This window comes from Ahaetulla prasina, chromosome 1, assembly GCF_028640845.1.
Source record: "Ahaetulla prasina isolate Xishuangbanna chromosome 1, ASM2864084v1, whole genome shotgun sequence".
Taxonomy (NCBI): Eukaryota; Metazoa; Chordata; class Lepidosauria; order Squamata; family Colubridae; genus Ahaetulla; species Ahaetulla prasina.
In genome coordinates this window covers 225530672-225546340 of record NC_080539.1, presented here as the reverse complement: position 1 = coordinate 225546340, position 15669 = coordinate 225530672, and the positions used below count along the sequence as shown (strand labels likewise).

The 15669-nt window shown below is 37.4% G+C and overlaps 1 protein-coding gene across 5 annotated transcripts in view; it reads right to left on the bottom strand.

Moving 5' to 3' along the window:
* CCDC148 (coiled-coil domain containing 148) overlaps nucleotides 1-15669 on the bottom strand; it is a 189833-nt gene that overhangs the window by 95851 nt on the left and 78313 nt on the right. For 3 of the 5 annotated variants that reach the window (XM_058192293.1, XM_058192303.1, XM_058192314.1), the window contains exons 3-6: nucleotides 14565-14686; nucleotides 2476-2579; nucleotides 1988-2061; nucleotides 950-1104 (exon numbers count right to left, since the gene is read on the bottom strand). In XM_058192293.1, the coding sequence (XP_058048276.1) occupies nucleotides 950-1104; nucleotides 1988-2061; nucleotides 2476-2579; nucleotides 14565-14686 (455 nt within the window). Of the gene's footprint in view, nucleotides 1-949; nucleotides 1105-1987; nucleotides 2062-2475; nucleotides 2580-14564; nucleotides 14687-15142; nucleotides 15414-15669 lie in introns of those variants that run through there. The other 2 variants (XM_058192317.1, XM_058192325.1) reach the window with 2 other exon arrangements.

Sequence of the window (15669 nt, the reverse complement as noted above, 5' to 3'; positions counted from 1 at the left end):
TAGTCCTGAGCATTTGGACTGAAAAATGTTACTCAATCTTTAGAAATTGCTGTATGAATGTACAGAATTAACAGTCACAATATTTCTAGAATGCATATGTATTTATTTTATATAGGTCAGACCAAGGTTTTAACAAACAAGACAAATTGAATTATAGCATGTAGAGTTTGGCTTTCCATACAAAAAAGCTATGTAATTTGTTCGCAGAAAAGCAAAGAATAAAAAGTTATTGCATGTATGGATTTAACTATACATCTAATTACTTCTAGTTAAGTTATAATTTCAGTCTATGTATTCTATAGTAAATTAACGGCCAGTTTTAACATTAACTTCAACTAGATTATCCCTAAATATCTGTGCATTCCACCCCAAAAGGTTTGTCTATTTTATATAAAAAATCCAAAACCTGTGTTTACAAATGCTGATTCACCATCTAAATGATTTGGATTCGTGTTTTAGAAATTTGTTTTCAAAGTTGAAATGTTTTTGAAAAGAATGAGGAGATACGAATCAGGAAAGGTGTGAGAAAATATGTCCCATCAGCTAGCCAACATGACCAGCAATAGGAGGGATGAGATTTATAATTTATATGGAGGATCACAAGATTTACCATCGTTGACACAAAAAAAATATCATGGTGTCCAATCTCAAATCTACAGGCAGTGAATGATGGTACCCCCGAAGTACAATGCAAAAGATTATGTTCAATAGCATGTTATCTCTCAACATGGCTAACAGAAAACAAGATTAAAGTGTCAGAGAGAGAAAATAAACAGTTTTTAAGAGGCTGGATTCTGAAATTAGTTCTATGTCACATGTCATATTCTGATACCTATATGCGTGTTTCTTTAAGTGTGCAAATATAATGCAAATGCCATAATAGGACAGAAGATCATCCACAGTAAGATATAGGAAGAAAGACCGTATGCAGAAGCACTGAATTACTAACCTCTTCTAATACAGCATCTGGATTAAACTGATATTCCACACCTTTGCAGTTGGTTTGCATTTCTAATAGTCTGAACCTTAAATCTTCCCTTAGCTGCCAGACAGGTTGCACTGTGTTTGCTTGAAATGTATCCAAGCCTTTTGTTAATTTATATCCTATTAAAAGTTAAACAGAAATTAGGGGTGTTGCTCGGTTAAAGAGCTAATTAATAAGAGTTTGTCAAATAATAGCTTCTATTATGGAAAAGGAAATTTACATTTTCTCGACTTGTCTCTGAAAAGAATAAGAAACCCAGGCTTCCCAGAAAAGGAAGGGGTTGAGCACAGTATAATATTCATAGTATATTATGTATCGTACAGGTAGTCCTCAATTTACGACCACAATTGAGCCCAAACTTTAGGTTGTTAAGTGAGAAATTTGTTTTGCCCCATTTTGCGACTTTTCTTGCCACAAGTGTTAACTGAATCACTGCAGTTGTTAAATTATTAACAGGGTTGTTAAGTGAATTGGGTTTCCCCATTGATTTTGCTTGTCAGAAGGTTAAAGCAGGTGATCACATGACCCCAAGGCACTGAACTCTCATAAATGTGAATCAGTTGTCAAGCATCTAAATGTAAATCATGTGACCATGGGGATGCAGCAACGGTCATAAGTGTGAAAAACAGTCGTAAGTAACTTTTTTCAATGCCGTTGTAACTTCGAGTTGTCACTAAGTGAACTGTTGTAAGTAGAGGACTTCCTGCATAGGGTGTAGATCTTTTTCTGCTGTTGTATTATGGATGGCTATTGGAGAGAAAGGGCACAACAGTCCATAGCAAAAAAGCAAAAATTGCTCACTCAATACTCATGTCAGCTGATTCTGGATTTTTTTCTAAGTGGAAAAGTTTCTTCTTAATGGAATTTAGATGAAAAATACAGAAATATGAAATCTTTCATTCTTTACCCATTCTCATTCTTAATCCTTACATTTTTCTTATCTCTCCTTCTTACCAGTAACTACACAATTTAGTTTAATCCAGAAATTGACAGATTACTTACGCAAATCCCACAAGTCGAAAAAACACTCATTTTCTTCATCAAAGAATGTTTGAATTTCAGATTCTAACTTCTGCCTGCAATTAAACATTTCAGGTCAGGTAAAATATACTGTTTTCTATTGTACCCAATTTGTGTGTGTGTGTTTGCATGAACTCGCATGCAGGGGTGCACATTTTTGGGTCACTAGACTTTTCTGAGTCTTACCCAATTCTTCCTTTATGTGGGAACTCTACTGGTAGTTAACCATAGTCAAAATAATCAGAATGGGCCTGAGCTGTGGGTGCAATCAGATCTATTTCTCCTCTGCAAAAGAGTCGTGTCCCCCCACCCATTCTTCTGGTTCTATAGATTAACATCATAACTGTTTCAGGGTCATTTGAGGATTTCCTTATCTAAAAGAGCACTTTCCTTCAGACTCTGCAATATGACATCTTGTCCATTGCATTACCAAATTTTCAATTACTTTATTAAGCTTTATCACTTCTTACCTGTTTTCGTGCAATCTTTTGTGCTCTTTCCACCATACTTGGTGATGACTTTTCAGCAGCATGTGTTCCTTGTTAATTTTTGAAGCATGCTGTAATTTTTTAATCTGGGTACAAGATTTAAGGATATTTTATTAATAATAAATGTTGTTGAGGTTTCTATTGAAGAAATAGCTAAGCTTGAGCAGGATTTATGTTTGATTGTCCTTGAAAGTCAATGGTTCATAAATATTTATTTAATATCTTCAACTGTCTTTCAAGATTGTGTCCTTGCCAAAGGGCCTCATTAATATCGTAACATTCATAAAACACCTTAAATTTAAATAATTTTAAAAGAAAGTAAATGGTTCATATCTATTATTAAAAGGTGCCTGTTCAAGAAAGCAAGATAATGTACATACTGACCATCTCAATCTCATTTTCTGGCAACCGCAAAATATGCCCAGTTGCAGAAAATAAGGAACTTAAACAAAATTATATATACCAAATACAGTGTTGTTTTTAAGATCACAGTTTTATATATAAAAAAAAAGATTGCAGTTTTTATTCTAGATCGATGGATGCAAATCTTGCAAAAATCAAAACAAAACACCCTAACAGCAGAATAGTAAATGCTATTGAATATACTTTCGTAGTTGTATCTATTTTTATTTATTTATTTTCTATATTTTATTTATTCTATATAGAAATGAATCGTGCAATTAACTGATAGTTATGAGGTCACAAGTGAGACAGAAGTTATAGCTCCACTCTATCATTTTCTGACTTGCAATCAGTGGTGGGATTCAAGTAATTTAACAACCGGTTCTCTGCCCTAATGATTTCTTCCAACAACCAGTTTGCCAAACTGCTCAGAAAGTCAACAACCGGTTCTCCCGAAGTGGTGCGAACTGGCGGAATCCCACCACTGCTTGCAATTATGCAGTTATAACATCCTCAGAGCTTTTATCATTAAGTTAGATTAATGAAAAATGTTGGAGAATCAAAAGTGATTTTTCTTTGTATGAAAGAAGCCTGATTCTGGTGATTAAAAACTAGTAGGCTAACTCTAAGTTTTTACTTTTAGGCAGAGTGCATACCTCCTGTGAAGTCATGTTTTGATGTAATATGCTGTAGTTGAACTATGGAGATGTATTTTGCACAACACATAAAGTCATAAACTGTAGTTTGTTAACCACAAAAGCTGATCCATGTATCACACTAAGCCAAAACAGATTAACTATTGGCTAGGTCAATCAAGCACTCCATCTACACATTATTAATGTGTTATTTTGGTGGTACTTTATGCAAAATAAAAGTCCGGCATAAATATTACTACATTTCCATACGACTGAATGGAACTCCTAATATAATCATAGAATTTTGCCAAAGTCTTTCAATAGGCATTTAAATCTGAACCATTTCTTTATGACCTAGGGGAAAATATAGGCAATGTGATCCAAAGAACAACAGCAGAAACTTTCAATTTTTTAAAATCATTAAAATTCCATTTTCTTCATAATAAACTTTGAGTACTATTGTCATGGGTTCGTTTTGAATGGTAGAGCTACAAACAGGACGAATAGGAATATGGTTCACTCTTGCACAGTTACCGGTACATTTATTTCTTAACAGGTAAAGAACTAAACTAATACAAAATACTCAACTGGCATATTTTTACTTCTTTGCTTAACTTACTCTGTTACTTAGAGTAAGTTTTCTTATTAGTCTACTACTGCTTTATTTTCAGAGACTTTAAGCTTTTTGTACTGAATCAAACCATTAAACCATCTTTGCTAATATCTGCAAATAATAATGCTATATAATGCCCTCTTCTTGTAACAATCTGCTTTTATAGAGAACTGTTTAATATCAGATTTGGCTTGATGTTTTCACAATATACAAATATTTTCACAAGTGACAGATGCATCTACAGCCAAACAACCAAAGGAGTCTTTATATCCACAGGAATGGAAGGGATCCCTATGACAACCCAGCTAGAACACACAGCTTATTAAGAATTATTAGTTTTCACAGAGATAAAATTGTTATGCACTGCTTTACAACAATGAATCTATAGATTTTCCATACTCCATTTAGTGAACAAAGATAGGATACTTCTTTCGGACTATATTGCTATCATGACTACTATCATCCTGGAATTTATTTGTCATAAGGAATAGATTTATTGAGATTAGCTCTTTGGGATGAAAAAAAAAAATAAAGGTAGGCCTCGACTTACAACTACCGTATATACTCGAATATAAGCCGATCCGAGTATAAGCCGAGGTCCCCAATTTTACCCCAAAAACTGGGGTAAACTGGGGACTCGAGTATAAGCCGAGGGTGGGAAATGAGGCACCTACCGGTTGGGGAAACCCTCCCTCCCTCAGCTGAGAAGGCTGGCGGCTCCCCCGCCCCGCCCTCTCACTGCACCGGCAGGGCTTCCCCGCGCTAATGCAAAAGCCCGCCAAGTTTGCGCCGGTAAAATGTGAAAAAAAGAAAAAAAAAACTCGAGTATAAGCCGTATATACTCGAGTATAAGCCGAGGGGCTTAAAAAAAACAAAACTCGAGTATAAGCCGTATAGACCCGAGTATAAGCCGAGGGGACGTTTTTCAGCACAAAAAACGTGCTGAAAAACTCGGCTTATACTCGAGTATATACGGTATTCCTTTAGTGATCTTTTAAAGTTACAACAGTCACTGAAAAAAGTGACTTATGACCGTTTTTCACAGTTAAGATTGTTCCAGTATTCCACAGTCACATGATGAAAATTCGGACACTTGGCAATTGGCATTTATTATGTCCCAGGGTCATGTCATCAGCTTTTGCGACCTTCTGAAAAACTAAGTCATTATGAAAGCTGTGTTACTAACTTAACCACTGCAGTGATTCACTTAACAACTGTGGCAAGAAAAGGTGTAAAAGGGAACAAAACTCACTTAACAACTGTGCGGCTTAGCAACAGAATTTTAAGCTCAGTTGTGGTCATAAATTGAAGACTACCTGCAGAAGCCTTATCCAGTTATCAATAGATGAAATACTTAATAGACGGTGTGTCATCATTCCTTTGTATTTATACAATGCTATTTTATTCCTTTTTTAAAAAAAAAAGATTAAAATATGTTAAGGAGATTAACTGCTTTCATATAGATTTATTTTACAGAAACAAAATGGATTGCATTTTTACATACTTGATTTTCAGGTAACAGGGATGATCAGTCTCCATCTGTCATTTTATACGCTCTTAGTTTCATTTTTAGAAAACTCTTTGCCTAACCACATATCACTGTTCATATGTTTGCTACAGATTTCTATTACCAAATACCTTTTTTATTATTGTATCACACCGGAACTTATTTTCAGCCACAAACAGAGCTTCCTTGATGGAAATATTAGTGAAAAATGAAATATTAAAATAAAGTCTACTTTTAAAGCTTTTGCATGTATTGAGCTACTTTTGGCTTTGCTCTTCATTGATCAATAGAATGTGCCATCCACATGTATCATTAGAATAAAATTATAAAATATATGGGATATTCATTCTAGCTTTTCTCTCTTGTCACTACTTTGGATAATAGAGCTGTTCTTTTTTCAAGAACTGATCTTTTAGCTTTTATGGTGTATTCCCAAAATCTGTAAATCCTTTCAGATAGAAGGCTCTTAATACCATAAAAGACAAGGTGCAGCAGCGTCATTTTCCCCTCTTTAATGGATTCTTAATGAAAAGTTTAAAAAAGAAATAGAAGTGGAAAAATCAAGAGTTAACAATGAAAGTGATATTATCTAGGTATCCTGTCAAATTCTATGCCCAATAAAAGCCTTATTTCAAATCATTTTAAGTATTTTATTGATTCCAAAAACCAAGAGTGGTTTCCTATATATATATTTAATTACTACTTATCCGGCTTCCTGCAACTGTTCATCTCTGAAATAACACACTTCCACATTCCATCTCAGCTTTTTTGTGGGAAACACATGGATGCATCTTATTAGCCATTATGGAGAGAAAATTTATGATTATGATTATGATGATGATGATGATGATGATGATTATTCATTAAACATGAAAATCAGTCCACTGATTATTTAAAAATGTGTCACAAATACCATTGACTGGTGCTAATGGTTAATATGGGTTGCTGCCAGCGTCCTAGATATCAACCAAGTACCTTCTTAAGATGTACGATGTTCCAAGTAGCGCAGTTTTTTTTATATTTTTATAAAATATATATTTTATATTATTATTATTATTATTATTTATGCAAAATGACAGTGTACACAGCAAACGAGATAACTATGCTGGATTTCGTATCAAAGATCACTAGTTGAACACTTCCCAAGTATTTAGGACTGCATGATGTATCGGCGAATTATGCGAGCAGATCCCAGTAAGGTGGCCTTCTGCAGCTGACCAATGGTGATCTTGTCAGCGCCAATCATTTTTAAGTGCTTGTCTAGGTCTTTAGGCACAGCTCCCAGTGTGCCGAGTACCACTGGAACCACCTGCACTGGTTTATGCCAGAGTCTCTGCAATTCAGTTCTCAAATCTTGATATCTGGTGACTTTTTCAAATTGTTTCTCATCGATTCTGCTGTCACCAGGTATAGCAATGTCGACTATCCACACTTTTTTCTTTTCCAAAATCGTGATATCCGAGGTATTGTGTTCCAAAACTTTATCAGTCTGTATTCGGAAATCCCACAGTAGTTTTGCATGCTCATTTTCAATCACTTTTTCAGGCTTATGATCCCACCAGTTCTTTGCTACAGGCAGATGGTAGTTGTGACACAAGTTCCAGTGGACCATCTGAGCAACTGTGTTGGGACATTGTTTGTAGTCAGTCTGAGCTATTGTCTTACAACAGCTCAGTATGTGATCAATGGTTTCATCCGCTTCTTTGCAGAGTCTGCATTTGGGATCATCAGCAGATTTTTCTATCCTGGCTTTGATTATGTTTGTTCTAATGGCTTGTTCTTGGGCCGCAAGAATCAGGCCCTCTGTTTCTTTCTTCAATGTTCCGTTGGTCAGCCATAACTTATCTACTTTTCCTTGGATCTTTTCAAGGAACTGTCCACGCAGTGCTTTGTTACACCAGCTGCCAGCTCGAGCTTGCATCGCTGTTTTCCTATATTGATACTGGGTTTGCTGTACTTTTAGCAGCTTCCTCTTGTTGACCTCCATCAAAGCTGGTTCAACACTGTCTTTCATAATAATAATAATAATAATAATAATAATAATAATAATAATAATAATAATAATAATAATAATAATAATAATAATAATAATAATGGTCCTTGAGTGCCTCAGACTGCTAAGACAGTCTGTTATTAACGGCAGCTGCTTGCAATTACTGCAGGTTCAAGTCCCACCAGGCCCAAGGTTGACTCAGCCTTCCATCCTTTATAAGGTAGGTAAAATGAGGACCCAGATTGTTGGGGGGGCAATAAGTTGACTTTGTATATAAATATACAAATAGGATGAAGACTATTGCTAACATAGTGTAAGCCGCCCTGAGTCTTCGGAGAAGGGCGGGATATAAATGCAAATAAAAAAATAATAATAATTGGGTAAACACTATTAACAACCAAGAAGTAAAAACAATTATACAAGTAATCCTCGAATTACAACCACAATTGTGCCCAAAATTTCTGTTGTTCAGTGAGACATTTGGTAAGTGAATTTAGCCCCATTTTACGACCTTCCTTGCCAGTTGTTAATTAAATCACTGCAGTTGGTAAGTTAGTAACCTGGTTGTTAAGTGAATCTGGCTTTCCCACTGACTTTGCTTACCAGAAAGTCACAAAAAGTGACCCTGGAACACCGCAACCATCGTAAATATGAGTCAGTTCCAAGTGTCTTAATTTTGAACACACGATCATGAGGATGCTGCAATGGTCATATGTGTGAAAAATGGTCGTGTCACTTTTTTCAGTGCCGTTGTAAATTTGAACAGTCACTAAATGAACTGTTGTAAGTTGAGCACCAGCTGTATATAACAAAAAGTGATGGATAATGAAAAACTAGAAATATAATCCATTCATTGAACATTCCTACAAAGAAAATTTAGAAAAAGTGATAGCATTCAACAGGGCCCTAAAAACATGCAACAAGTTTTCTTTCCTTCCTCAGAACTTCCTGCTATGTCAGTTTTGCACTTGAGCTACACATCAGAAATAGAAGAAATTCCCATGCTTGGATTTTTATTATTTATGCGTGAATGCTTCTTCAAGTATTTGGTATTGGTTTGGTACATCAGGGGCTGATAATGCTGATCTTTCATAATAGCATATTGGTGCTGAAGCAGACTATCTCAATCCTGGCAAAAGAGATATATTCTCAGGACTGCCATGGAGCAATTTTTGCATAAATGAAGACTGAATAACAGATTTAAAAAACAACAACCACCATTAAACTATATAAAATGGAATTGGATTATTGCAGGCTGCCTCTAAACTAAGCAAGCCAGCATGTAACTTGGGCTTCTTTGCTGGAAGGGGTTTTCCCTGCCGCCTTGAAAGAGGCGGTGGTGAGACCCCTCCTCAAGAAGCCCTCCCTGGACCCAGCTATTTTGGGTAACTATCGTCCAGTCTCCAACCTTCGCTTCGTTGCGAAGGTTGTAGAGAGTGCTGTGGCGCGACAGCTACCCCAGTACCTGGATGAAGCCGTCTATCTAGACCCGTTCCAGTCCGGCTTTCGACCCGGATACAGCACGGAGACAGCTTTGGTCGCATTGGTGGATGATCTCTGGCGGGCCAGGGACAGGGGGTACTCCTCTGCCCTGGTCCTATTAGACCTCTCAGCGGCTTTTGATACCATTGACCATGGTATCTTGCTGCGCCGGTTGGGGGGATTGGGAGTGGGAGGCACCGTGCATCGGTGGTTCTCCTCCTATCTCTCTGACCGGTCGCAGACGGTGTTGACAGGGGGGCAGAGGTCGGCCGCGAGGTGCCTCACTTGTGGGGTCCCGCAGGGGTCGATTCTCTCGCCCCTGCTGTTCAACATCTACATGAAGCCGTTGGGTGAGATCATCAGTGGCTTCGGGGTGAGATACCAACAGTACGCTGATGACACCCAGCTGTACTTTTCCACCCCGGGCCACCCCAATGAAGTTGTTGAAGTGCTGTCCCGGTGTTTGGAAGCCGTACGGGTCTGGATGGGGAGAAACAGGCTCAAGCTTAATCCCTCCAAGACGGAGTGGCTGTGGATGCCGGCATCCCGATTCAGTCAACTGCAGCCGCGGTTGACTGTTGGAGGCGAGTTACTGGCCCCAAAGGACAGGGTGCGCAACTTAGGTGTCCTCCTGGATGATCGGCTGTCGTTTGAAGATCATTTGGCGGCCGTCTCCAGGAGGGCCTTCCACCAGGTCCGCCTGGTTCGGCAGTTCGCCTTCCTTGATCGGGATGCCTTGTGCACAGTCACTCATGCGCTCGTTACCTCTCGCTTGGATTATTGTAATGCTCTCTACATGGGGCTCCCCCTGAAGTGCACTCGGAGGCTTCAGTTAGTCCAGAATGCAGCTGCGCGGGTGATAGAGGGAGCTACGCATAGCTCCCATGTAACACCGCTCCTGCGCAGACTGCACTGGCTACCTGTGGCCTTTCGAGTGCACTTTAAGGTGTTGGTTACGACCTTTAAAGCGCTCCATGGCTTAGGGCCTGGGTACCTACGGGACCGCCTGCTGTTACCACATGCCTCCCACCGACCCGTACGCTCTCACAGAGAGGGACTTCTCAGGGTGCCGTCCGCCAAACAATGTCGGCTGGCGGCCCCCAGGGGAAGGGCCTTCTCTGTGGGGGCTCCCACACTCTGGAACGAGCTTCCCCCAGGTTTACGCCAAATACCTGACCTTCGGACTTTTCTCCGCGAACTGAAGACACACCTTTTTATCCGCGCGGGGCTGGCTTAAATTGAATTTTAAATGTCAAATTTTATTAATTTTAAATGGGTTTTTTTAGTGTATGGTAAATTTTTAAATTGTCAGGCTAATTTAAATAAGTTTTTTAAATTGCATTTTAATTGTATTTTGTATTGTTTGTTTTATTCTGCCTGTACACCGCCCTGAGTTCTTCGGGAGAAGGGCGGTATAAAAATCAAATAAATAAATAAATAAATAAATAAAACCTGTTTCCCCCAAAATAATACATCCCCTGATAAAAAGCCCAATCAGGCTTTTGAGCGCATGGCAATAAGGCCAAGCGCTTATTTCAGGGTTCCAAAAAATATAAGACAGGGTCTTATTTTCGGGAAAATATGTACTGATCGCTAGCCACCAAGACACCATTAAAAATAACAATCTGGTGCTAAGTCTAATAGTGGTCTATTGAAACCATTTCCCCCCTCATAGCTCACTCATTATTAGCCTCCAATGGTTATTAGAAACAGAATATCTTCACTACCATGCCACATAGTCCTGAAATACTTCAAAACTCCATCTACCCAACTAAACCAACAGCAGCTGGTGCCTTCTACTGAATTTGGCCAGAGTGGAAAATTCAAAAGGTAACACCCAAATGCAAGAGATCTTCCAATCAGAGCCATTAAAACAGAAAGAACACCTGAGATACATCTGCCAAGACCATTTTGCTTCATATTTGTTGCAACACAGCCCCATTTTGATCTGTCTCTTAAACAGAACTTCTATAGCATCCATGTTTGGGCACGAACTTCTCCAAATTAGTGATTCCATGTACAGAAAAGTTTATGGGAAGGAAGATTTCGTATAACTTTAATAAATTGTATCTCTCAGTTCCAAGAAAAACCAGTAGGCAATAGCATTTTACTATTCACCACAAATATATATCCAGACAGATTTGTTTAATACATCATCATGGTTTAGCATCACTTTAACCCTCTTTTACATCTAGTAATAGATAATGCCATTGTTGAATCCACTGTGTTCTCAGCTTTCCAAAAGGGGAATAGCCTGCAGAACCATCTCCTATTAAATGGGAATGTGAAATAACTGAAAATGAAGGACCATATAGGTAGCTGGTTGAATGAATGCAGGGACATGAGCAATGAAATGGGGAAGGCTAGAAATACGTGAACAAGAAATCCTTAAGTTTTTCTAAAACAGCATATGTTTGAAAACAACTGTTGCTTGCAGCTATTCTAAAATAGAGCAGCTCCCATTCTCTTCCTGATTACCGGTACATAAAGTAAAAATAATTTGCTCTTTGCCTCTTATAAGTGCCAAATCAGTAAAATAAAATAAATTAAATCAGGAAATTAAATTTTCAGAAATATTGGCTTCAGTATATTTATGCTAAATGAATAGTGTTGATAGGGTCAGTAACATGAAACAAAAATAAAGTGTAGCATTTTGTGTGCTTTGCTTTGCTTTATTCCTTCTTCTGACTCAAAAATGGTGTGGGGGGGTTTGCAGCCACCTCTGCTTTGTAAATAGGAAGAGCCACTTAACTGTAGCTGGTACAGTGTTTTAAGAAATCGGATCCGTTCTGAATAAAACAGAAAAAAGGATATGGATATGGATATGGATATGGATACACAGACAGACAGAAAGACACACACAAGAACAGTGGTGTTAAACTCGTGGCCCGCGGGCCAGATGCATCACATGCTGGCCACGCCCATCCCCGGTTTAGCAAAGGGGGGAAAGTTGTGATACATCACGTGACGACAATGTGTCAGTGTGAGTTTGACACCCCTGTACTAGAACCAAAGAGGTATTAGGATATGACTTTTCATTAATATTGAAACCAGCGGCTTTAATGTTCTATAATATAGTAGAGTAATGTGTTTCCTGCCAATATACAGAGGTGACATTTTCAGCCTCAGATGCCAAAATAACTTATATATTTTGGCTGTGTTTATTATGAAAGGGGGTGGGGAGGAGAGACAACCATAGAGAAGGGTGCCATCAGCTACTCGATTTGAGAAAGTGACACATCTTGCTGTAATCTGCAGCCTCCCACTTTCCTAATACTTTAGTATTTGAATGGCACTCAAATTCTGGATATCAGAACTGTTGTTACAGCAGAAGAGAGACCTTCCTAAGAGGGTTAGACTGTTATCAGCGGCAAGAGTTCTGGCAGGGATACACAAAGAACTGCAGACTAAATCATATGTCCCCACAGATTGCTGTGCTGAAATTCATAATAGCTAAGCAATCACAGCAGTTGCCTGGTCATTGTGTTTCTTACTCAAGTGAAGGAACAAAATCTTCCCAGTTTACACATTACATTCATTTTCACTGCAATCCGACCTCTCTCCATGTTATGGAAACATACTGCCTCATATATTGTGCTTGCTAATTATAGCTTGTTCAGATTTTAAGCTACTTAAGCATTTCTATATATGAAAGACTGAGGCAAAATATCTTAAAGAGAACCTAAGAGCTGCTTATTAGAACAGCCTATTAACTCATTGTGAAATCAGTGGAGGTTCTCATGGAGTCAAACCAGCACCGTCATTGCACAAAAAGCAGGTATGAACAAGCTCAGGTTTCCAAATGCCTGAGGAAAACAAGTCTCTTTGTAAAGAGGAAATGAAGCTTAGGGAAGAAACAATTTGAAAATGTCCAATGAGAATCAAACTTGCCTAATATGACACAGCATCTTGGTTGATTCCTAAAAGGGGAAGAGTGAAGGGAAACCTAGAAACCGAATGGAATATTTAGAAAAAGGATATGGTTTATTGATGGCAACCTGAACAGGATCAATCTGTGTTGCTGCATTTCATGGCAAATCTCATTTATTTGTAAATATTAAGAATAAATCAACTAAATGTAACATTGTTGTTCAGAAAAACACAATCCTGTCATTTTGAATGCTGAGACCTTCCACAATACAGTGATTGTGTGACATAGAAAGCTGGATTAAATGGACCAGTGACTAGCTGGGCTCTTTATTCAATTTACCTTTGATAAATGTGCAATTCACAGTCACAAGGAAGCAGTTTCAAATGTCACTATGTTCTTGTGCTGAAAATTCTCTCATTATATTTTCTTGGGCGAGTTAAAACTTACTAGCAGTAGCTGGCTTAATTTGGAACAGACCGAGTTAAACTGAGAGAGATTGGTTTTATGGAACATTATTACTTATGATTTGCTAAATAAATCACAGTTGGTTGGGTTTATATGCTAGGTCATACAAATCATAGTTTACTAATTACAACCATTGGGTTGCACAACATGCTAAAATAAAACAGGGCAATTTATACCTTAATAAAATGAAATTGTTTTTACAGTAATTAATATACTATGGTGAAAATGAAAGGAATCTTTTTTCAAGTATTATAAAGATTCAAAAAAGAGCAGAGAGCATCCTAATGATAGGGTTTACTTAAATTTGCAAAAATATGTATTTACAATCTATATTTATTACTTTAACTAAAAAGTTAACAAAAGTGAATAGTCATGCTCTTATGATTTACTACATGAACCTTTTTGCTTTACATTTCCCAAAAATAATTATCTCTGTAATCTTTATGACAGGAAGGAAGGAAGGAAGGAAGGAAGGAGATTCTGTTGTTGAAATGTTCATCATGATGTCACAATACAAACTCAAGTTATAAATGCATTGTGATACTATATGCATCTATATAAGATACATTTCAATTCTGTGGTACATGTTTTATTGCTTTCCTCCACAGAAGACAAAGGCTAAACCACATTCATATTGTTGCCAAATCTCCATAGTTGAACTACATGTCCATGTAGTCTCCAGAAGCTAACCCTAATTCAAAGAAGTTTTAGTTTTACTCTGTGTTGCTAATAATTTTATAAACTGCTTCCAACAGAGGGATAAAAAAGGCAATTGAATAAATAGAAGAAAAGGTTTAAAAAAGTTTCAAGTGGCATTCACAAATTGCACAAACTCTATAAGCATCAACACTCAATCAAAGTGATATTACTAATTAATGGCACAAGTTCAGATCCGTTGATAAAAGATTCAGCTAGGTTTTACAATCCAGTTGCTAATACTGTTACTAATTAGCCATGTTTGCTGACTTCCTGTTTTCAGCCATACTCTGCCTAATGTCTAGTAGGATATACTTTAATGAATGCTACACACTAGGTTTTACCGAACATTTTTTTTGAACAGCTAGAATTGCATATAACATCCATCATAATTTATAGACACTTACCTTTAAAAGGATGTTAGCAGACTGTAATTTCTTCGCTTCAGTAATTGCATAGAGTTCTTCATAATCAACAGGTCTGTACTTCGAACTTTTAAGCCCATTTTTCACACGAACAACCAAACTGTCTAGTAGAGGTATAAAACAATTCAGATTGCTGAATAAAATTAAACATTACATTGTAAGAAATTTAGGACATTTGAAGTAAACAAATACAAACATGATAGTTTAAAAAGTGTGACATTAAGAGGAAAGTTAATACTGTTTGTTTTTCTAAACAAAGTTGCAGTTCATGATTATGATCATGATTATGTCCAATGTATGTTACAAATACAAAATAAGAAGAAGTACTTTTTTAGGTAGGTAAATATGCAGAAAACAACCTACACAACCAAAACCTTCAGGTTTTAATTTGATTGCTTCAATCGTTACTTACTACTTAGAGTAAGTACAAGTTCTATACAGGAATTATGGAGTCTGTCATCTGCACCTCTATAACTGTCTGGTTCGGTTCTGCAACCCAACAAGACAGACACAGACTTCAGAGGATAATCAGAACTGCAGAAAAAACAATTGCTACCAACCTGCCTTCCATTGAGGACCTGTATACTACACAAGTCAAAAAGAGGGCTGTGAAAATATTTACAGACCCCTCACATCTTGGACATAAACTGTTTCAACTCCTACCCTCAAAACGACACTATAAAGCACACCAGAATAACTAGACACAAGAACAATTTTTCCCCGAACGCCATCACTCTGCTAAACAAATAATTCCCTCAACACTGTCAAACTATTTACTAAATCTACACTACTATTAATCTTCTCATCGTTCCCATCACCCATCTCCTTCCACTTATGACTGTATGACTGTAACTTTGTTGCTTGTATCCTCACTATTTATATTGCTATTGCTTGTTTCCTGATTGCATAATTGTAGCCTATGACTATCATTAAGTGTTGTATCATTAAGTGTTACATTTGTACCCTATGACTATCATTTAGTGTTGTAAGTGTTGTACTTTGATGAAGGTATCTTTTCTTTTATGTACACTGAGAGCATATGTACTAAGACAAATTCCTTGTGTGTCCAATCACACTTGGCCAATAA